Here is a 24,092-nt window from a genome sequence, read left to right on the forward strand (position 1 = left end):
TTGGTGTAGCTCACCCCTGTGCATCTAATAATAATAAAAAGAGTATGTAGTATTAGCATTAAATGCCTTGTCCAAAAGAATAGCATTTCATAATCATTTTCCTGCCACTTACATTAACCATAGCTTAATGTTATGTCTGAACCCTGATCTCCTTGACATTGGTTAAGTAGCCAGCATCATTGCCCAAAATCCACAAATGGAGAATGGTTCTTCTGGGTTGTGTTTCCTCTATTGGAGGGATGGAATGAACCAATATTTAAGTGATCATCTGCCATATGTGCCAGCATTAACTGTGGTTTACTAGCTATGGTTAACGTTAACTGTGACTTAGAAATATGTGCGAACTGGGCCAGTGTTTGACCATTTTGCGTTTACTGGTAAATCACAGGACATCCTGGCAGTAGCAGGCAGGTCCATCCTGAAAAGATTTTTAAAAATAAACAGTAATACTCTCCATGTGCGTTTACATTCGTTTTGCAGAAAGAACTGGGTGGGAAACCAATGTGTGCCTTGATTTCAGGCACACATTGTGCTCGGTGTCACCTTTCGGGGGGCAGGGGATGACATTGCCTTTGGTTTTGAGAGCCCCGGTTTCTCCATATACTTGGTAGCCCATTGAAGTAGTGCTAACTTTCCCACAATGTTCCCTGAATTGGCAAGCTAGGGCTCTTATTCACAAGTAGTTTCTTTTTATAGGTAATCTAAAGCAGACAGCCAGAAGTTTATTTCTGGGCTGTTATTTTCATACATAAGCTGCAAGCCTGCAAAGAGAAGTACACACATATACCTCAGAAAGGGGAAGAATAACCTAGAAATAGATGTGCAGTGTAATTCCTAGCATACTTAAGAGGGAAAACTAAGATCCACTGAAACCACTGGAAATTATGTCCATGTACACATCTTTAGCATTGGGCCAACAGCCTAACAGCAATCTCTTGTTGCCTGTAGACCTCTCTAAAGTATAGTCTCAACGGCATTTGCAAAAAGAAAAAGGGAGAAAGGAGGTCTGTCGTTCATCAGTTACATATATTACATTTACGTGCATAATACTTTTTTTTAATTGCCCATAATTTCAGTCTAGCAGAAAGATCTGGGAAAACATCTTAATTGAAGTGGCCGATGAAAATATTTTTGTCATGATTTCAGTATGCATAATAAAAAGAGAGATTTGCTGTAATAATGACACACATTGCAGAGCTATTGGAAAACCTTTCAAAAACAGTCTATTGATTCTAAGCTATTTAGCTTTGCTATCTCTTTCATTATAGGGTCACAACATCTTTGCTAACTTGTCCTCCAAGGATTACAGTGACCTTATGCAGCTTCTGAAGAAGTCAATATTGGCAACAGACCTCACTCTCTATTTTGAGTAGGTATTGGCATTTTCTGAATTTGACAAATGGAAATCCGAAAGAGCTACAGTCCCTAACGACCTTTTAAATACCAGTGAGGGCATGTGGCACATATTACCAGCAGTTACTATTTAATTATCATTTGAGGTATTTACTCTAGCGCTTGTGCATTTTAGTCTTCTGAAAGTTTTCAGTATGTTATGTGCAACTGTTTTCTGTTGTTTAAATGTGCAATATACTTAATTTATAAAGTTAAAACAAAACCACTTCATTGTTTATGGAAGAATTGCATTGGTGGGAGCTAGGTTTTCTCCTTTCCCTTTTCCATGTGGGTTTGTTTTTTGCTTTTTTAATTGGGGATCTTCTAAGCTTGTAACTTCCCATCTCTGTAATGAAGTTGCACAGCACCATAGAAGCCGTAACGCATGTTTAGAGTGTACCCAGTGAAATAAATGGGACCCAAGTTAACTGTTACTCAATTTAAGTCCCATTGATTTCAGTGGGTCTACTCTAAGAATGGAACCAATCCCACAGGATTTTTAAAATCTGAATTTGTAGATTGGCATCAGTGGGTCAAATCCAGCTAAGTCATAGGCAGAGTAGATCCACTAAAATGAATGGGTATAAGTTCGTTGGTTGCACTGGAGGTGTGATATCAGGTTGGATATCGGCCAATGTGTTTGAACAGAGTCACATCCCTGGATCAGAAGAATGTGTGGTCTCACTGGATGTGATTTTGTTCAAACATAAAATTGAGTGATACCCAACATTAGTCATACTTGGAGTAAACACATTGGAATAAATGGATTTAGTCTTACGCTCCTGTAGGTAGACAACAAAGTATCCTTAGTAGGAATGTTGTTTTGGGGGCAAGACCTACATGCCCCTCATGCAATGTATGGGTGAAACTGCCAGCATAGTTCAAATACCACAGAACTTGCATATCTCCTGACATCTACTTTTTCAACAGATGTTAACAGATTCAGTTGCTAGCAGGATTGATGACTGGTTTTTTTTGTTTGGGGGGAAAATGGCAGTGCTCTTGTATTTATATTTATATTTGGTAGTTTCAGGTCTGAGGGCATTGGTAGCAGGAAAAATGGCGGAAGCTAAATCAGCTCAAGGCAGCACCATGCTGTATGAGGGACATTGTGGGGAATGCAAATGGTGGTATCTGGCACCAATTGCAGACCTGCCTGCCAGCAGAAAAATGTAAGGGAGGGCGCAGGACAGATGTCAGCAGTGGAGTACCACAGCCCCAGCGGCTGCTCAAGGATGTTGCATACCAATACTGGGCCTGGGAGAAGCTTTTCCCAGTACAATATCTCCTTGCTGAGAAAACGTTCAGCTGCTGAACTTTGGCCTGCTGTGCATATTGTTAAAAGACACAGGAAAAGAAACAGAACTAGCAGCTGTAGCTGGGGGCTGCAAGGTGATGTTCATGTGGTGTAAATCAGGTTTAGTGATGGCCACAAGTTTAGATGACTTTAAAAAGGGGGTATTAGACAAATTCAAGGATAGGTCTATCGGTAAGCTATTAGGCACGTCAGCTAAACGAATCCCCCATATTCAGAGCAGCGTTCGAAAATTCACCATGTGCATTTTGCACCTGGCTGTTGGCCACTTGCGACCAAGTGAAGGTGCCCAGGTGCCAGGATGGCACCTAACATCTCCACCATCTGGAGGTGCGTGCTTTGGGGATCCTTGAATCTTGTCTGTTTTCACACACCAGCAACACATCCTGTAGAATTCTATCCGTTATATATTTTATCTGCACAATTGGAATGAATTTCAGGAACCAAAAAGTGGTATTGAAAAATGCGACTTTTGAGCTACCTGGCCCAAAAATGGCAGCTAGGCATTCTGTTTTGGTGACTGTAACCCTGGTTCAAGGAGCCGTTTGGTGCCGAGCTTAATAGATCTGAGTTTCTAACACTGATTCAGAGATGCCATGGCACTGATTCTCAGCTCCTAGAGAGCCAACAGTGGCAAAGGGTAATTTCCCTACAAACCCTATTAGTGGGCTTTCCAGAGGCATCTGCTTAGTGGTCACTCACTGTGGGAAGCAGGATGATCTGTTGAACTTCTGGCACCTAGTGAAGAGCTATTATTATTATTATTATTATTATTATTATTATTATTATTATTATTATTATTTCAGCAGGCATTTTAAAGTAAGTTTCATTTTAACTGATTTTATCTTCAATGTTTCTTTTTAACTTTACTGTGCACTGCTTGGAGACTAAGGTGTCGAGCAGTATATAAATGGTTGAAATGAATAAATCTGAATGTGGCTAGCGGTGAGTGGTGCATCTAATTCAGGAGCCCAGCTGCCGCAATACTAAAATCCCCCTTTGATGGTTTTCTTCATTCGTTTCTTTGACATTCAGGCGCAAGAAAGGTGCTACAAAGGCATCAAGTGTTCTGCCACACTCCTAGCTAAAGCTAATGCTTGTGAAACCTGTCTTACCTTTATGATGTTAAAAAACGAGTTGTTTAAGATGGGCACAGGAAGGTCATGTTTTGATCGCAGCTGAAGATCTTATTTACTCTTTTAATTTGTTACACATTGCTCAAGGGATTCTGAACAATGAGGGAAATTGGATTTTCAAATGTGTTACTTATTTTCTCAAGAAGGAGAAAAATGTGTTTTAAGTTGCAGCCTTCTTCTTCTTAGTTAAATAAAACAAGGAGCCACTCTCAAAAACACCTTGTGCAGCGCTGACGCAATGCGGCGTTGCATGGGAACAGCTACGGATAAGATTGATTTAAAGCCTATGTGCCCAGCTAGTCTGGGCTGTTAAAATTGTCATCACTGCAGTACTCATTCCCAGAGGGGCTGTTAGACCATCATGCTATGAATCTGCATGAGAGAAATGAACAGGATGAACTTTTGATAGGATGTACAAAGCAAAACGTGCAAGGGAGAAAAAATATTACTTCAGTCTTCATTAGCAGACTATATTAAATAAACAGAAAGTTCGATCATTTTTTTAAAAAAACACAGATTGTTCTTTTGTCTCCTTTTAATGATTGACCTTAGAAGGTCATTTGCCTTTTGTAATGGTCCATACTGGTGGCATCAACCTCATTTTGATATATATAACCACCATTATAGACTTACGGGTAGAAATTGTAATTGTGAGCAGCATGGGATAGTGGCAGCCAAACTCTTCCAAATGTGAAAAGACCCTATGCCAAGCACAGTTAATGGAATATCAAGATTTCAGATCCTGTCTGTATACTGTCTTTCATTAAATTACATGGCTTAACCCATTGTGTTGTCCCAAAGTCATTCCGTTGATGCCTATCATTATGATAGAACTGGTCCCAGCTTATGGTCGGAAGTACATGAGGCTACCCCAAAGCTAAGCAGGTTTGGATTAACCCTTGAATGGGTGTTTGCTTTGGGTTCCATGATGGAACAAGGGTGAGATATAAAAATGCAAGAAACTAAATAAGTCAACTTTCCTTGTGCTTCTCAGGTCATCTGCCTTTAGCTGAGGAAGCCTGAGAGCTGGTTTATATGATACTGCCCCAATGTCAAGGCTTCCAAGAATACACGTAATGGCTGCAACATGTAATATTTACCATGCAAATCCTCTGTATTGTGTGGTGAGTCTCAATGCAAGCTCCAGAATTCGCGTCAAATAATGCAGAGGATTTACCGTATTTTTCGCCCTATAGGACGCACTTTTCCCCCTCCAAAAATGAAGGGGAAATGTGTGTGTGTCCTATGGGGCGAATGCAGGCTTTCGCTGAAGCCTGGAGAGCGAGAGGGGTTGGTGCGCACCGACCCCTCTCGCTCTCCAGGCTTTAGGAAGCTATCCGCAAGCCATGGAACTCAGCACGCCCCAGGCTTCAAGCTTCACGCAGCTCTCCCACGGCTTGTGGATAGCAGCCTGTTCTGGGGGCTGGGGTCGGGGAAAGCTCGGGCTTCCCCTGCCCCAGCCCCGCGTCTGGGGGGGAAATAATTTTTTTTCTTTATTTCCCCCCCCCAAAAAAAAACTAGGTGCGCCCTATGGGACGAAAAATACGGTATATTGCAAGCTACATATCTTCTTCCAAAGTTTAAATTACCTTTAATACCCTCTTGGCTGCTTTTGGTTATATAGCTCTATTGTGAACTGACTTTCCCCCCATCAATATGATATTCTCATTCCATTTCATAGGAAAGTACCTGCATTTTGGTTTCTATAGGCATTGTTTGTATAAAAAATATATATATTCACTCAAAGTTTGTGTTTCTTCATAGAAATATAAAATCTCTGCATTAGAGATTGGTTTTCCTAGCCACAAATTATAAAAACAGTTACAAAACCTGCCACCAAATGTTTTAAGACACTTTGGTGTGAAAAAGAAAGTCACATGCCAAGAATTTTCATAATTATATACTTATTTATCATTTCTTTTGTATCCCACCATCTATCCAAGAAGCTCAGCGAGAGAGAGACACATAGGGCTATGCTGTTTTATCCTCATCAGCCCTGTGGGGAGGTTAGGTTGAGAGATAATGACTGGCCCAACACCATTCAATGAGATTTATAGCTGGGCAGGGCTCTGATTGTCTGTGATTGTATAGCACTTGACTCAGGGCCAGGGAAGATTATATACTTTGGCAAGTTGGGCAACTTCATATATTTCTAAAACATGAACATTTATTAAATATACTTAATTCTTCAGAGTAATAATGTTCCATAATTATATACTTGTTGCTAGTGTACAATCAGGAGACTATGAAATTGATGAACTGCTGTAAGAACTCATCCTGCAACTACAGTTGTATGTTGGAAGTCGAACGGAATCCGTTCCAGAAGTCAGTTTGACTTCCAAAAGTTTGGCTTATGATTTGCTGCAAGAAGCTTCTGCAGCCAATCGGAAGCCCCATTGGACGATCAGCTTTCAAAATTAGTTCGCAAACCGGAACAGTCACTTCCAGGTTTACGGCATTTGGGACCCAAAACGTTCGAGAACTAAGCTGTATGACTGTACAATTTTTTTACTATGCTGGAGCAGAGGAAAGCTTTTCCCCAGGTCTTTTGCTACCTGCACTGATGGGAATAAGAGGAGAGGGCCAATTCAGTGGTTTCTGAAGAACCTTACTGGTTCGTGAAGCACAATGTTCTCACACAAAATTCCATTGAAAGCATTACAACAACGTCTTATAAATGTTCTTGTTTCCTTCCACTGATACATTTTGTTGTAGGAGGAGGACTGAGTTTTTTGAACTTGTCAACAAAGGTGACTACAACTGGAATGTTAAGAGCCAGCGGGAGATATTTCGGTAAGTGAGGCATCTGGGTTGGGTATGCAGCACATTTGTTTATCAAGATTGTTGTGGGAAACTAGACTATCCGCAGCAACGGAGGACCATATTCTTTGCAGGCGTCTGGAAGTTTAGAGCTAGCCAGCGACGCTGTTTAGAGTGGCCACCAACACTGGTCCCTAGCTTGGGATCTGCACAGCTATTGGCTAAAAGGGTCTCTCCAAGACTAGTGATCCCTCGCCTGGATGTAATGCTTAAATCACCATGGAGATTGCTGTCATCACACTGAGTCTTTAACCTCTGCCAGATGTCCCTGAGCAAGAGTGTGGAGACTCTTAATACGATTTCCATGATTACTGTGGTACACAATATTTGTACAAGTACTGTTATACTTTCCTCCTCTGAGTGATTAGATTTTCTGGGGACTGTGCCTACCCAGCTTTGGTTTCCTTTGGAAGGATAGATGACAGCAGGCTTGTGACGTTTTTGTAATATTTGGGTTTATTTACAAATATACAAATCGGATATAGGTAGTGGCAGAAAGCATAGCAACCCTAAAAGCAGCAAATCTACTGCCTTGTGTCAGATACCCAGTAAGGAAACCAACAACCACAGTTTCTTCTTCTTTTTAGCTTGAAGCATACCTACTCTCCATCTTTCTCAGGCTGCAATTTATCTGTCTCACTGTAGCAAAACCTGCTTCTATTGTTCCATCTCACACACTGCTTTCACGTTTATAAGATCCTTAGCTGGAGCAGGGGAGGTCTGCCACTTACCTTGCATGCTGTTTGGTTTCTCCCATTCAAAAGTCAAGGAAAATCCAGCTATTTACTGTCTGTTGCAGAATGACTCTCCCTGGTAAATATGATGCATTCCTCAGCCCACAGAATGACTATGTCACACGACAGACTTACCCTGGGACGAGTAACCAGAACATTATGACTATATATATCATATATATAGCAGCATAACATTAACAAGCTCTTGGAAATCAAACTAGGGTCTGCCCAAGATGTTGTTGCATGGCCATTTTTGTTGCAGAAAAGCTGCTTCAGGGTGACAGCTTTTTAAGTTGAGTAGCAGCAGGAGAAATTCATTTCATTTCACCTTTAAAGAGACATTTACAGAAATGTGTACGTCTTGAAGCAATATGCAAACCGAATCACAGCTCTCCTTGAAAATTCGCACTTTGGTGAATTTTGCAACACAGTTCTGCAGCCCAAGTAATGTGTGCTAAAATTCATATGCTAAGTAAAGTGTCCATAAATGCATACATTGGTGAAAGTAATACATTAAAATGTGTTGTGTTAGGGGAAATGGCATTGCAAAACTGCATTATATTAAGGAAAATTACATTAAAACATTATATTAAGATAAATTCTCACTAAAATGCTGGTAAAGTCATGAAGACTTAAAAAAATAAATCAAAATGGTGTTAAAATGAAGATTGGAAAAATGAGAAACTGAGAGAAACCAGGATCTGCCAATTTGCCCCTTTCCAGCAGCAGAGTAGAGTGGGCACTTTAATCTTTTCCCACCCCTTGTTTTTCTGCTGCGGTTCCCTCTCATTCCACCCCCATAGCATTCTAGACACATTCTTTACCTTCACAAAGCTTCACTCCACTGGGGGGGGGAGTGGCATAGGTGGGGAGCTGCAGTAAAAAGGGGGGTGGGAGGCAGATGAGTTAAGCATTCCTTCCTTGCCCATCTAGTTGTTGCCCAAAATTGCTGCCATTCAAAGCAGCTCTTTTCTTACAGGTATTAGCAATTAACATTTAGCTAAGCTGCAGGTGGGCAACCTGGGTTTTTTTAGTAGAGGATTCCATTCGCTCCGGGGTACTGGGAAGGGATGAAGCCAGAAATGAGCACTGCCAGGGGCATCAGCGAGTGGGCCACCCATTTTCTCTTTCATCTCTCTCTCTCTCTCTCTCTCTCTCTCTCTCTCTCTCTCTCTCTGTGTGTGTGTGTGTGTGTCTCAAGTCCTTTGTACAGTGGTACCTCAACTTAACGTTTACCTCCAGTTATGTAACCTTCAGGATACGTATGCAGCAAACGTATTTTTCTGGGTTTTGCCACATGCGCAGAAGCGCTCCACCGCCACGTGCACATGTGCAGAAGCAGTCCCTCCAGTTGTGGAAACCTCGGGATCCTACCCTCGCTCTGGAACGGATCCCGTCCGCAACCAGAAGTACCACTGTATAGCTGAAAGGACAGCCCTGATGTTCTCCAGTGGCGTTATGTAGCTGTTGTGTCAGGCAGGTCTTGTGCCACCCACAATGCCTGTTGCACACACATGCACACAACTCTCCTCCCTACATCCGCCCCATCAGACCCACCACTCCCAAGGGCATCCTCTACATCCACCAAGAAACTTTTGTGAAAGAGCAAAGAAACATCCCGTGAGCTTTCTCCTGTATGCACACATGCCGTTTATGAATGGAGCTATTCATGTGATGGGAATGATCCTTGTGTTTTAGCGGAGGCACGGGTCATTTCCTGTTTTTCCATATCATTTCACTCATTCCCAATTTTAGAGCCGGGGCAGTATATATGCCACTTCTTTTATTTCCACTGTCCTTGTTCTTCATCTGAGCTTCCTCATAGTTTTATCTGCATCATGTACTGTACATAAATGCTTTCTCCAGCTGAATAGTTTCTTTCTCCCAACACTTATAAAACATAATTGTAGCCAGGTATTAAACTACAGTGAAACAGTGTAGTCCTTACTGTAAATCTTGGGGTTTTTATTGCAGATGAACCGTAGAAACTGCTTAAACAATGTCTGGAATGCCTCTCATGGTTATAGCTTTTCTCTTACCACAGTAGTCACTTATAAGTAGGCAAATAGATTAGCCCAATCTGTATTTATTGTGTAATAACTCCTTTTCTTACATCATGGCAGAACCCCAGCTGCCCTGTATATTATAAATATTACTTTATTAGTCAAAGTGCAGCAAAATTAGTAGTTAGTCCGTGGTGATACATGTTTCTTTTGTAGCACTCAATGGATAGCATTGAAAATTCATTATCTGATAATCTATAATGCATTAGCTCTGCTATATCTAATGGCATTAAAAACGGCGCTGACTGTTGAGATTCAGAGCTGTGCCGTCCCTTCTCTAAGGGAAGAAGTTGCTAATTCTGACTGTTTAAAACAAGTTATGTAGCTGAGGCGCATTTGTTTAGGAAAGCAACAAAAGGTTTGTTCAGCTTGTATTGTTCATTTCTGTTTTTCAGATCAATGCTAATGACAGCCTGTGACCTTGGAGCTGCGACCAAACCGTGGGAGATTTCAAGACAGGCAAGTCATGATTAATAGCAGGGCAAGGAAGAGGAGGTACTGATGCAACTGTTTTCCCAGGAACCTGACATAGAAGGGGCCAAATATGCAATCAATTTGCAGCAGTGTTGCTGTGTTTTAAAATAACACAGATTTTCTGCTGGGCATGGTTCTGTTGCCCAATGCTTTCGTTGTTCATGTTTATTTGATAGCACTAAGTCTTTCTAAGGTGTCTGAAGAACACCTCTGATTCCATCATCGGAGCCACAAGAATAACTCTTCCACTGCATATAAAATCACAGGAATGTAAGAGGGAACGTCTTCCTATTTTGTTCAACAGATCCTGAACCACGTTCTTACCACAAAATGTTGAAGGCAAAATGCTAAGTATGGATCATTGGAGGAGAGCTTCAAAACTGTGGACTGTTTAGGGGAATAGATACCTAGAAAGCTTTACACACAGTTGGCAATACGTTTTATATTTTTAAATACAAAAATAGATTTAAAAAGAACATTTGGGCCTGAGCAAACTTTTGTAAAAGGTTCCATGTATTCATTTGCAGGGCATCCCTTCACTCCTCTTTAGCTTCCAACTCTAAAAGAGACTTGTAATTTAATCCATGCCATCTAAAATCCTCCTTGATATATAGCTAATTGATAATAATGTCAAATGGTTGATATCACAGAGGAGAAATACCTACTGCCTGCCCAGGAGTGTCGTGTTCTCTCTCTCCAGAATATAGCACTGAGTGACATTTAAACTCAGAGTACACCCATTGCAATTAATTGACCTAACATACTGTAGTCATGTGCATTAATTTCAGTGCATTGATTATTAGTAAAACTTTTTTGAATAATACCCAATGTCTTTGAAAAAGAACCCATTTTTAAATACAGTGGTGCCTCACAAGACGAAAAGAATCCGTTCCGCGAGTCTCTTCGTCTAGCGGTTTTTTCGTCTTGTGAAGCAAGCCCATTAGCGCCTTAGCGGCTTTTAGTGGATAAGCGGCTTAGCGGCTTAGAAAAAGGGGGGGGAGGGGGGAAAAGTCGGGAAAACTTGCGAAGCAAGCCCATAGGGAAATTCGTCTTGCGAAGCACCTCCAAAACGGAAAACCCTTTCGTCTAGCGGGTTTTTCGTCTTGCGAGGCATTCGTCTTGCGGGGCACCACTGTACCCATTTTCCAGGATTGTATTTACTGTATTTCCTTTTTCATTAACGTTGGCATTCTTATAAACAGATTTAACTCCATACATGTAATACATTCAAAGCACCCTGAGAGTCCTGAGAACTGTAGTTTGTGCTGAGAATTGTAGCTCTGCAAGGGATAAACTAGAGGGATGCAGGTGGCGCTGTGGTCTAAACTACAGAGCCTAGGGCTTGCCGATCAGAAGGTCGGCGGTTTGAATTACCACGACAGGGTGAGCTCCCGTTGCTCGGTCCCTGCTCCTGCCCACCTAGCAGTTCGAAAGCACGTCAAAGTGCAAGTAGATAAATAGGTACCTCTCTGGCAGGAAGGTAAACGGCGTTTCTGTGCGCTGCTCTGGTTCGCCAGTAGCGGCTTAGTCATGCTGGCCACATGACCCAGAAGCTGTACGCCGGCTCCCTCGGCAAATAAAACGAGATGAGCACCGCAACCCCAGAGTCGTTCGCAACTGGACCCTAACGATCAGGGGTCCCTTTACTTTTACCTAAGGGATAAACTACAGTTTCCAGAAATGTGATTTAAATGTATGGTGTATGTACTCAGTCCACATGTTGGAAAAAGGGGGTGGGGACACCTGGCAAGGGGGAAGAACCTGAATGCTGACCATTAGGTAATGTGTTCTCCCTAGGATGATGGCTTCGGATAGTACTGATCGTATAAGCTAGAAAACCATTAAATTATGCTACTTGTCATTTCAGATAGTATATGATCTCCAATATGATTTTCAACACATAGTGTGCAATTGTGTAATCACACATTAGCAACAGAGAGAACATTGATAGCCAAGGGGCCTGTTTATACCAGCGTCCCTTGCTGTCTGCATCCCTACATTATTATTTTTTTGTAAAATGATACTACATTTGGGTTTTGTTTTTTGTTTCTTTAAAAGCATATTGTTGTAGAAACACAACCTGAAAATCCAATTAGGATTAACTTTGCAGAAGAACACTGCGTATTTCCAGAAGTTACTCATATGTATCCTTAGCTTTATTTCAATTAGATTTATAACCTAACCCTTTCTGAAGGCAAATTAAATCAATGAAGTAGATAAAACATTACAAAAGTGTCGAAACATTCTTAATCTCTTCTTATAATTAGATGTTCATGTACAACCAAGATATATGTAGCTGACTCTGAAGTAGGATATATATATATAAAAATAAATACTGGCTACATTTATTTCATTTAAACAAAGCTGTTTTACAGGTTACTTCTCACAATGTGGCTGCCATGCAAAAGGAGCTTAAATCTACAAGTACCACTGCATGGTACTTCCCTTGAACAATGACACCTTGTTGTGGGCCACGAGGTCTCCATGTGAGCCAGACCTTCCTATAATAATCATCATAATAATTTATTATTTGTACCCCGCCCATCTGGCTGGGTTTCCGCAGCCACTCTGGGCAGCTTCCACAAAGACCAAAAATACACTAAGATGTCACATTAAAAACTTCCCTGAACAGGGCTGCCTTAAGATGTCTTCTGAATGTCAGATAGTTGTTTATCTCTTTGACATCTGATGGGAGGGTGTTCCACGGTGGGCGCCACTACCGAGAAGGCCCTCTGCCTGGTTCCCTGTAACGTGGCTTCTCACAATGAGGGAACCGCCAGAAGGCCCTCGGTGCTGGACCTCAGCGTCTGGGCAGAATGATGGGGGTGGAGACGCTCCTTCAGGTATACTGGGCCGAGGCTGTTTAGGGCTTTAAAGGTCAACACCAACACTTTGAATTGTGCTCGGAAACGTACTGGGAGCCAATGTAGGTCTTTCAAGACCGGTGTTACGGTTTGTCTCAAAGCAGCTATCTGGCGGCAGAATGGAAACGTTGGAAGCTGCCTTATACCTCTAGACCAACCCTCAGTATTGCCTGCTCAGACTGGCAACAGCTTTCCAGGATTTCAGAGAGCAATTTTAACTAGTTCTGCCTGAAGATGCTGGGGGTTGAATCTGGGGACTTTAGCATGGAAAAAATGTGCTCTCCCACTGAGCTATGATTCCCCCAAAACACCCCCCTCGGGGGGGGGGGAGTTTCGCAAGGGGCTTATCTTTGAAGTGACTCCATGCAACACATCACATGGCAGTGGTATAAAAAGGAAACACTTAGTTTTGAGTTCAGTGGCTAAGCTTATATTCCGCCGCAGCCAGGTTATCAACACATGTTTTCAAAACGACATTTATTTGTCCAGTTTGAGCTTGGTGCCATTTATTTATTTTATTCCATAAAATTTATACACTGCTTGATTGTAAACAAACAGACAAACAAACAAACCTCAAAGTGGTTTACAAAAAGATAAAATAAAATCAAGAAATCCACAACCATTCTTTAAAACCTACAAAGGTTCAAATACTAAAGCAGATTGAAATTGCCTCAACTTTCTAAGCACCTGGGTAGGTTTGTCTTAACGTTTTTAGCAGGCACCAAAAAGAGTACAGTGAAAGTGCCTGCTTGATCTCAATGAGCAAGGAGTTCCCAAGTTCAGGTGCTGCCACACAGTCAGGTTCTTACAAATGCAGAAAGGGTTTTATGCGGCACCTGTAAGTAGTGCCAACTTTTGCATTCCCATTTAAATTCTCATTCTCCAAATGAAGTTAAAGAAGACTAGCTCCAATCCATTAAGTCCATGCAGATTGTAGTGTTAAGTGGTTCAGAGCAGAAGACAGAAGTGACACCTGCATTTCAGAAGTTAAATGGATCAGAAATGTACAGAGTTGAAGCAACAAGCAGAGAAGCCAGAGTTAACAGCCAGATTTCCCTGGTACATGGGTGTGCCAGTTCCACCCAAAACTTCTGTACCTGGTACCGTATTTTTCACCCTATAGGACGCACTTTTTCCCCTCCAAAAATGAAGGGGAAATCTGTGTGCGTCCTATGGGGCGAATGCAGGCTTTCGCTGAAGCTTGGAGAGCGAGAGGGGTTGGTGCGCACCGACCCCTCTCACTCTCCAGGCTTCAGGAAGCTATCCGCAAGCCTGGGGAGCCCGCGGGAGTTCCCGCAGGGCTCCCTAGGCTGCGGATAGCAGCCTGCTACCCGGAGCGCAGGGCGCGCTGAAGCCGTGGCTGGGGGGGGGGGGAATAATTTTTTTTTCTTTATTCCCCCCCCCCCCAAAAAAAACCTAGGTGGGTCCTATGGGCCGGTGAGTCCTATAGGGTGAAAAATACGGTATATAATCCCAACAACCTTAAAATTATTTGGGTGCCTATTCTGTTGGTATTTAATGTTTAGTAATGAGTAGCTTTTAGACTACAGTGGTACCTTGATTCTCAAACTTAATCTGTTCTGGAAGTCCATTCAATGCCTGAAACCATTCAAAAAGCAAGGCACAGCTTCCAATTGGCTGCAGGAGCTTCCTGCACTCAAGCGGAAGCCGTGTCGGATGTTCGGCTTCCAAAAAATGTTCGCAAACCAAAACACTTGCGTCTGGGAGCGGATTTGTTCATCAACCAAAGTACCACTGTATTCAGATACTTCAGCTCTGAGTCAGCAAAGACTGCAGGCAACCATATATTTAAAATTGAGCGTGTTTTTCTGCTCGTTAATCTGGGGTTCAGTCAGGAGATTTGTTAACAAATAATATGAATCCTAACTGATTATCTGCTTTTTGTTTTAGGTTGCCGAACTGGTAACCAGTGAGTTCTTTGAACAAGGAGACAGAGAGAGATCTGAGCTCAAACTCACTCCTTCTGTAAGTTCGCCACTCATTTTAGAGTTCATTGTAAAAATGAGAACATACTGTAAGAAATTTGTTTGTGTTGCTGTTGTTTTTTAAAGAATGTAGATGTTAAAATACAAATGTGAAAAGACACACAAGTACCATGTATACTTGAGTATAAGCCGAGGCACCTAATTTTAGCACAAAAAACTGGGGGAACTTATTGACTCGAATATAAGCCCATTCACCACACCACAAACCTGGTGGTGGCAGCAGAGGAAGAACAAGCAGCCCAAAAGGGCTGCTTTCGGGCTGCTCGTTCGCCTTTGCCGCTGCCGACAGCGGCAAAGGTGGTGGAGGAGGAAGGAGCCGCTTGTCCCTCCGCCGCCGCCTCTGCAGCTCGCAAGAGCAGGCATAGGAGCAGCAATTGGGAGAGGCACAGCATAGTGCAGCGCCTCTCCCAACTGCAACTCCTGTGCCTGCCCAGGCGGGAGGCGGCGGGACCAGTGGTGAGAAAGGGCTCCTTTTGGGCCGCTCGTCCTGCCGCCACCCGCCTCACTCGGGTATAAGCTATGGGGGGCTTTTTCAGCATAAAAAATGTGCTGAAAAAGTTGGCTTATACTCAAGTATATACGGTATATAACAATTAAAACCACAAAGTATAAAAAAAAAGTCCAAAAAGGAACTAATCTCTTTAAAGCGAAAATAGGGACCCTGATTGCGCGTACTGTATTCTTGAATAACAAAACACTAGTTGTTTTTAAAAAGAAGAAGAAAGAAAATAGTTATTTTGTCAAGTAGCACCTACCTGGTTTCCATAAAAATACAAATTGATAACTGAAAAAGGTAAGAACAGATTAGACTACATTTCCAGGCAATATAAATTTATTTAGTCCTCAGTTTTATCTTGTGAATTCATTTGACATCAATGAGTCCAACCTCCTAAGGCACAGAAGTTGAACCAGAAATAACCAGAGATATTTCTATGAGCAAGCACAATTTCAAGTTTGGCTTGATGTTTTTTCTGTCCATTTTTATGTGGTGCAATGAACACTTCTTGAGCATGCAAAGGTATGATAATAGAACGTTGGCCAGTTGGTTCCCCACAAGTAGCCTATTTTGAACTGATCACTGACTTAAAATGACCAACATTATTAGCCCACTGATTCACACCTGGTTCACTCTTCTCTTTGACATGTACTATAACAGGGAGGAGTTTCCAGTGAAAAAACATTGACAGATGCAGCCCCACTTGCCATGCTGATCATTCACTGAAGCTTCTGTCCTAAACTCACTTACCTGGAAGTGCTGATGGACCTCTCTCTCAATTTCAGTTTCTCTCGGTTTCTCATTTTTTCCAATCTTTAAGTTTAGATCTCCTTTGCCTTTTTTTTTTTTTTTAAGTCCTAATGAAAATTCATCAGCATTTTTTCCTAATATACAGATTTTTACATGCCATTTCCCATAATAAAATGGATATTTGCATGTTCTTTTCACTATTTACTTGCATTTTAATGCACCATTTCCCATAACAAATGTTCTTTTTGCCTGGAAAAGTGCACAGCAAAATTTGGAGGAGTGTGAATTGCGAAGGATAGCTGTGTAGTATTCCAGAAAGTGTGAATTAGGTAGTGAACCAAACAGAATTTCTCCCCCGTCTCTAACGGGAAGCAAGGCCCCTTGAATTCAGTGACATGTATAGACACTGCACATCTTCCTCCCAAGAGAATGAAGAGAAGTCAGGGGCAGTTGCATGTCTTTATCATTGCCCTCCTCCTCCTCCTCTCTTCCACCTGCAACATGAATGCTGCCAACAATATGGTAGATTTGTTTGATGTTAAGGAATTACATGGTATAACAGTCAAATAAATTAAACTTACATATGCTGTAAACAGGGCCGGAGAATAAATGGTTTGCTTTTCATCGTAGACAAAAGATAGGAAAGTGTGCATAAAGATTGATTATGGTTTTCAAAAGCATTCAGTTTGTACCAATTTGATCCTGGATCCAAAGCATTGGGATATGAAGCAACATCTGTAAAATACTGCAGAGTAATAAAGCATGACATATCCCTCCACTTTCAACCTCTCATTCCCTCCCGCTCTTTCAATTCAGGCTATTTTTGATCGGAACAGGAAAGATGAACTGCCTCGATTGCAGCTGGAGTGGATTGATAGCATCTGCACGCCTCTCTATCAGGTAATTTTACATACCGCTGCTGCAGAGGTGGGAGGCTGGCTGGCCCTGCCTCTCTGCAGAAGGGAGAAGGGAGATGTTATGTAACAGCTTTGCAGGAGGTTTCAATCTTTCGATCTTCATGAGGTCTGTCCTGGGCTCGCTCATTCCACAGGGTAGGAAAAGAAGCCGAAGCATTTCTAATGTAGTAAAATAAATGTGTGCCTAATGAGGCCCAAATCTCTATCCTCTGTCAGTAAGGAAGAGGAAAAAAATAGCCAAGAAACATGGGCGTAGCCAGGATTTATTGGGGGGCAAGCATTATGTTGGGTGGGGCAGAACTAAGTTATCTGTCATGCAATTGGTCAGTTAGTTAAGTATTTTTATTTATTTACTTGATTTAGGGGAGGCAGCTGCTCTCACCTGCACACACCCCGGCTACGCTCGCGCCAAGTAACCCACCCACCCCAGTCTCCCTTGTCTGCACATTCAATGCTTTAAAGACCTTTTGTTTTAGCTCTAGTCCAAAGGTTTCAGTGTTTGGGTACTTCGTTTGTTCAGAATTAGAGAGTTGCTGCTGAAACTTGGTGACTATCTCAGACAGTTCTCAACAGGGGCGTCTTACCCATAGAGGCTAGTGGCGCAGGGTGCCAGGGTGCCAAGTTCTGGAGGGCACCAGAGAAAAGGCGGAGGCTGGGACGCGGCGCCTCCTGGCATTGGCTTGCCACCAAGCCACGCCGAAGCAGCACTGAACCCGGAGCCTCCGTCTGCCATGGCCACCGCGGCACGAAGTGGCCAGCTGAGCCGGGAGGCGCCACATCCGGCCTCCGCCTCTTCCCCACTGGAGGAGCTGTCCTCCAGTTGCTGCCTGCCTCCTCCAGCCCCACCGGCAGCATCGTCCTCCCTAAAAAAACTCGGGGGGGGGGGGGGCTTTGCACCACGGTGCCAGATATGCTTAAGACGGCCCTGGTTCTCAAATGCATCACAGAAGAGCTGCTGTTTAAAGCAGGAAACACAAAGCCCCCACTGCAGGCACCCATTTATATGCATAATGTGACTCTCAGACATGTTTGGTTTGGATGGCGGACACACACACATACACATGGATTTTTCAGTGGTTCCTATGGAAGTCCTTCACTATTGAGACCCTCCCCATGCAGACCCTCACTGCACCCTGTTGACTTGATGTTCAGCTCACTTGGCTGTATAACATATGGCTCATTCTTATAAGTTTAATGCAATTATAATTGGTAGGTTCAGATCAAAAAACAATTAGGCACTGAATGAAGTTGTAATAAACATATTGTTTAAAATATATGTCACATTTTAGATAAGTTCAAGAAGAAGTTAGGAGGGGGGAAATTTAGGAACTGGTCATTTAAGAAAACCATTGTCTATTAAACCAGAATAACTGATTTGTTAGAGCCAGAATTTGTAAGCAGGACGGGCAAGAAAAGCATCTCAGGAGAGCTGTGTGAGAGGGCTGAATAGGAACACTAAGAGCACCACTTAGCTCCAAACTTGCAGGAGTTATCTGGGCAACAGAGGCACAACTGAATCCTAACTCTCTTCCCCCATGGCCTTTGATTCATGCTGCACAACTATTAAGCTGTTGCTCAGCTTCTCTCTCTCTTTTTCCTGCCTTCTCTCTCTCTCCTCTTCTCTTCTCTCCTCTTCCTTCTCTCTCTCTCTCCCCCCTCTTTCTTTCTTTCCATTGTCAGAACTTGAAGTTAATGCCATACCAGCCTTAGGGGTAAACAGAGAACTAGATGTCACAGTCTCACACTGAGTGAGATGCTCCCTGGAATATAAAGCTGAGTCTTAATTTCCAGGGCAGCCATTGCATCAATGATGCATAGAGGCACTGTAAATCCCATTTATGCATGGTTAAGAAGCCTAAGTTAGGACATCATGATCTAGACATCTCCAGTTCTGGGATTCTTCCCTCCTCCACACAAATCCTGCTTTTAATGGTAATAACTTGTCTAAACACAGAATGTAATAGATACGGTAGCATAGCATGTTGTGCTTGTGCAAAATCTGGGCTCCTTCTTTCTTTTCCTCCCTCTCTCCCATTTGCAGATAAATGCGTGGATATGTATGTGCCTGCTGACAGTATAAAGGCATTTACTGTCAGAGAACAGATTTCTCTGCTGTTCTGTTTTCTGGTGCCATTCCTTCCTCAGTTTCTAGAGTGCTTATTATGTATTAAGCCTCATCTTTGACACTATTAGTGACACCACATATTACAACAAATGTAGTAAGGCCACACACAGAATATTATGATAGATTTGTGTGTGTGTGTGTGTGTGTGTGTGTGTGTGTTTAAAAATGTTACTAGCAGCTGTGGGGGAACCTGAGCACCATAGGGACTACAGAAGGTAGACCGGGAGAGTTTAATTATTTTCCTGCTGCCATGGTCCTGGTGAACAACTTCTCTAGCTGCTATTTGCATCAGAAAGGAAGCTCCCATTGGTGCTGCCATTAGTTCAAAGTAGCAGCTTGAGGGGAGATTTACATCAGGACCATAGCAAGGGAAGGGTTGGGGTTGGACTACAGCTCCCATCATCCCTGCTCATGCATGGGCAGGGATGATGGGAGTTGTAGTTCAACAACATATGGGGACCCAAGATAGGGGAAGGCCGGGTTAAATCATACCCCCCTCCACCCGCTGCAGTCCCAGTGCTGCTCAAGCTTGCTCACAGTCACTATTAAAAACAAGCAAACATGCATTCAAAGTACAATGAGCCACATACAACTAAGAAGTTCCACAAGTGGGAGCCAGTGCGAAGGCTGCTGCTAGCAGAACGGGGCTTCCCCCACTGCACTCCCCCAAAATCATCCCAGTCTGTTTGTCTGCACATCCCATTAAGAGAACAGCTGTATGTTGTGCTCTCCCTCTCTGTAATCTGTTATAAAACTTATCTCAAATCCTGATGTCATCCTTGCATATTTTGCTTGACTGATGATGCACAATGTGATGATTCCAGCTACATGTTGTAAAGCAGCACAATGGTATAGGGATGTCTGGTTATTTTTTTAAAGTAGTTGATCATCTACACACATGACTTTATTATTTTATACATCACTTGATTAGTTGTTGTTCCTAATCCTGCATTGTTCCTGGCCAGCCTCTCTTTTCTCATACCCCTTTTTTTGTGGAGATACAAATGTGGGGTATATTTCTGCTACATACTGCTTTCAGAATGTGTTGTCCTTTAAAAAACAAATGACTAGGACAAAGCAGTAGATTTAGGCACACTTGCTTGGAAACAAATCCATTGAATTAAGTTGAACTTACTTCTGACGAGTAACTATGCTTAAGATCAGGGGTCGGCAAATTAAGGCCTGCAGGCCGGATCAGGCCCAATTGCCCTCTGGATCCGGCCCGCAAACGGTTCTGCAATCGGTGCGATCACCTTTTCTCTTTTTTTCCAATTTCTTTTTGGGTGCCATTTTTTGCGTTTTTTCCTCCTCCCTCCCTCTTCCTGGCTTCTCCCTGCCCTGCGGAGGAAGGGGATTGGGCTTTGATAGGAATCCTCACTGGCCTCTCTTCATGGCCTCGCTGTGGGCTGGAGCTTGGCACACCTGCTGACCCTGTACCTCCTACCTGGGAAAGCTGTCCCAAAAAGGAGAGGTTCCACCACAGGCAGAGTGGGGGAGGGAGGTGGGCAGGGGGAGGGGAGGGGCTGGGGGAAAGAGAGAAGCCCCCTCTGCCCCGTGCGCAGTCTGGCCCTCCACTAGGTCTGGGGGGGGGTGAACCAGCCCCCTCCAAAAAAAGTCTGCTGACCCCTGCTTAAGATTGTGTTACACAAAACAAAGACAGCTAAAACTGAAATAATTTCTTGAAGGGTTAGCTATGCTAATTTGTTGCAGTAATTATTTTACATATGTTGTCACTCTTTTTTTTGCATTTTATTTTCCCTTTGCACGCCTTTCATTTCCCCCCTCTACCTGTGTAGATATATACCTGCCATCTCAGAATAACACTACATGCATCTGATGAATTGAACTCAAGTCCATAAAATGTTATGCCATAATAAATGTGTTAAGTCTTTAAGGTACCACAAAACTCTTCGCAGTTTGTGAAATAACATCAGTTAGCAGTCCTTCTATTTGTGCAAGTCACTTACCAAACAAATATGGTTTCAAATTCATCATTTGATAACAAGGATTTTCTTACAGAACTGGAAAATGCATGCAGCTGGAAGAGAAGCATTAATTTCAATGTGCTCCAGTATGTTACAGTTCAAAATGTCACATGGAATATACATGGGAACTATAGTCCCTATACTTCAACTAGTTTATTCTCAGCTTGTTTTTTCTTGCTGTTACCTTCATTTGCTAAAAAGTCTTTGCTTTTTTCTGTTGGATAGGATCAGCTCCTGCTTTGTAAGACTTTGGAGGAAATGTGGTCATTGTTTTTATGCTTAAAGTGATGAGTGGCTAAAATGTGGATATTTGTGTGTCTTTGTGATCTGCCTTGAACATAAAGTTGGCTAGACAGAAGATGCCAGATCAGTGCAGTAAGGAAAGGGCCAAATCAGCCACTCAGTGATCAATCCAAGTCTGAGAACCTGGGTTATTGCCAAACAGCTGCAAAGCAACAGGGAAGGCCACAGCATGCAGAGGGTAAGTGGGTGGAAGAGGTGCTTAGCTAACCTTCCTCGCTCTCTGTTTCTTTCCTCTACAACTTTGTGCCCAGTCAGTTGTCCCTGTGATGAGGTAAGCATACGTTGAACCCAGAATGTGGCAAGAATTGCAGTGGTGGTGGTAGGTTTGTAGGGGGAAAGGAGCAAGCAGAAAGAAGAGGATTTAAGCACCTTGTCCAAACCCTCTGCTTCTCTGCAGCAAATCAAGTGTGTCTGTTTGGCCCAAAACGACACAAATCAAAGCAGTCTGTTTGTTTGCACATAGTCGAAGGGGCATCTTTATAGCTGTTCTGATTTTCTCTACAATTCAGTTATAACGAAGTGCTTCACACACAAGGGACAGGAGTCTTCTTATGAGAAATAGAAGATAACAAAAGAGGCCAAAAAGAATCCCAACCTATTACCATTCTGCGTTGTTAAGCAGAGACGGCAACCCCATGAGATGGAAGGATACAGAGGTCGGAGGCCAAGCACTCTGCCCCTGTCTGAGTAAGAATGCGAGCAGGATGTGTTTTTGTGGGAGACAGCCAGAGCATCTTTGCTTCTGTAAGCGCTCTGTTCTCTTTTTGGAATTCCAGATGGGATGCTCCTTTCAAGGATTTGAAAGAGCCTTCTTAAATCCCTGTGAATGCAGTACAAAGGGTAACGGAATTGACATTGCTTCATCTCAACCCTCCAGGGTCAGGTTGCATTTGTCACTGTATGTCTTCTCAGTGCTTTGTACATGATAACACAGAAGGAAAATGAAAGTCCTCGGAAACATTCTTTATCAAACACTTGGAACACAAACAAAAGGGCATGCATAATGGCCTCAGCTGCTAGCAAAAACGTTTTGATATCCTCTCTAGCTTATCATCATTAAGCAATAGATTATGTGTGACCCTGTAATTAAATGACTCTGTTGGGTGATGCCAACGGAACGCTGCAGTTGTAACAAGTCCTTTAATTTATGCACAATATGCTCAATGAAAAGCAAAATGCTTGGGGGTGGTAAATGTACTGCTGTGAACCAAACGGGCAGTAGGCAACATGGTGCAGCAAATACAGTTTGCTTTGGATGCCGATTGCACTTCTGTGCCCTCCACAATCACTTGTGCCAGTTGTTCAGTATCTGAAGAAACTGGAGGAACAGCATTCCTTAGCAAACAGGATGTGAAAGAGCCCTTTGCCACAAGATACAAAGCTTAAGCATTACAAATGGAACTCTTGATAATCCACTTTTCACATACCTTCATAAGCAGTTCCCACTGGCCTGAAAAATGCATGCACCTCCAGGAACTACATGTGAACAACCCCGAGATAGGGGTTGGAGCTCCAAAAAGAGGCCATACCTGACCAGATCTGGGGCAACCTTGATTACTTCGAGATTTCTTTAATACCAATCGAAGCAAACAGTTTGAACTACCTCATATATGTCCCGAGAGGGTAACAGGGTTATAAAAGAAAGTTTGTTATGTTTCTCTGGTTGCCAGTGACGTATGTAATTGAACAGTAGATTTGAAAGTTGGTTTTAAATCTGGTGAGCCTGATAGTTGATGAGACTATAAGTTTCCCACCCCACCCCTATGATGGATTTGTTTTGTTACATTAAGGTCGATGTTCTTTTGTGTTTCAGCAGAGTGGAATTGTTGTATGGCAGGTATGGGGCACAGGACGAAACTGCTGGATAATGACCAGCTCCAAAGCATAATACAGTCGTACCTTGGAAGTCAAACAGAATCCATTCCAGAAGTCCGTTCAACTTCCAAAATGTTTGGAAACCAAAGCGTGGCTTCTGATTGGCTGCAGGAAGCTCCTGCAGCCAATTGGAAGCCACAGAAGCCCATGTTGGACATTCGGGTTCCAAAGAACGTTCGCAAACTGGAAGACTCACTTCCGGGTTTTGATGGTTTGGGAGCCAATGGTTTGGGAGCCAAGGCGTTTGAGATCCAAGGTTGGAATAATAGGTTGACAAAAGGGTGTAGCACTTGGGATGTTTTCATTAGTGAAAAGGCGAGTAAGAGGTGACAATTAGCTGAGCGATATGTAGAAATGAACTGAGAGGGAAAGGTGCCTATTTAGAACCCGAGGAGGCAGACTGAGAAGCTGGAAAATGTGTTTGAAAAGATGGCCAATGAAGTAAACCCTCCGTTTTAAAACAAAACAAAACATGCAGCAAATCTGAAAGAAGATTAATGGATAATTTAACAGCTACCCAGTTTTCAAGAAAGACAAAGAGCAAACTCTATTGCCTCAGAAAAGGGCTAGAAATGATGATGGATTGAATGCTTGCAGTAAGTGTTGAACAAACCGGAATCACAGCTTACATCTGGCTGGCAAATTCCCAGCTGAGGGTAAATCTAAAGAACTAACTAAGGAAAAGAGACTGATAGGGACTGAAGAGATTTTCAAAATCTGTTTAACAGCAAGGCGGCAAGTATTGATTGCTGTGTGGAAGAAATGCCAAAAGTAAATGGTTAGTCATCTCGTGTTTTGCCCAACTCTCTTTGGATATGGCAAATTGCAGGAGCAAAC

General features: G+C 42.7%; 1 protein-coding gene across 13 annotated transcripts in view; it reads left to right on the top strand.

Moving 5' to 3' along the window:
- The window catches only part of PDE11A (phosphodiesterase 11A), a 155,276-nt gene that overhangs the window by 120,961 nt on the left and 10,223 nt on the right, over positions 1-24,092 (top strand). For 9 of the 13 annotated variants that reach the window (XM_081867570.1, XM_081867575.1, XM_081867580.1 and 6 more), the window contains 5 exons: positions 1,269-1,369; positions 6,559-6,636; positions 9,856-9,919; positions 14,710-14,784; positions 16,867-16,950. In XM_081867570.1, the coding sequence (XP_081723696.1) occupies positions 1,269-1,369; positions 6,559-6,636; positions 9,856-9,919; positions 14,710-14,784; positions 16,867-16,950 (402 nt within the window). Of the gene's footprint in view, positions 1-1,268; positions 1,370-6,542; positions 6,637-9,855; positions 9,920-14,709; positions 14,785-16,866; positions 16,951-24,092 lie in introns of those variants that run through there. The other 4 variants (XM_081867576.1, XR_014157889.1, XM_081867577.1 and 1 more) reach the window with 4 other exon arrangements.

The sequence above is a fragment of the Podarcis erhardii genome, assembly GCF_964252035.2.
Source record: "Podarcis erhardii genome assembly, chromosome: 1".
Taxonomy (NCBI): domain Eukaryota; kingdom Metazoa; phylum Chordata; class Lepidosauria; order Squamata; family Lacertidae; genus Podarcis; species Podarcis erhardii.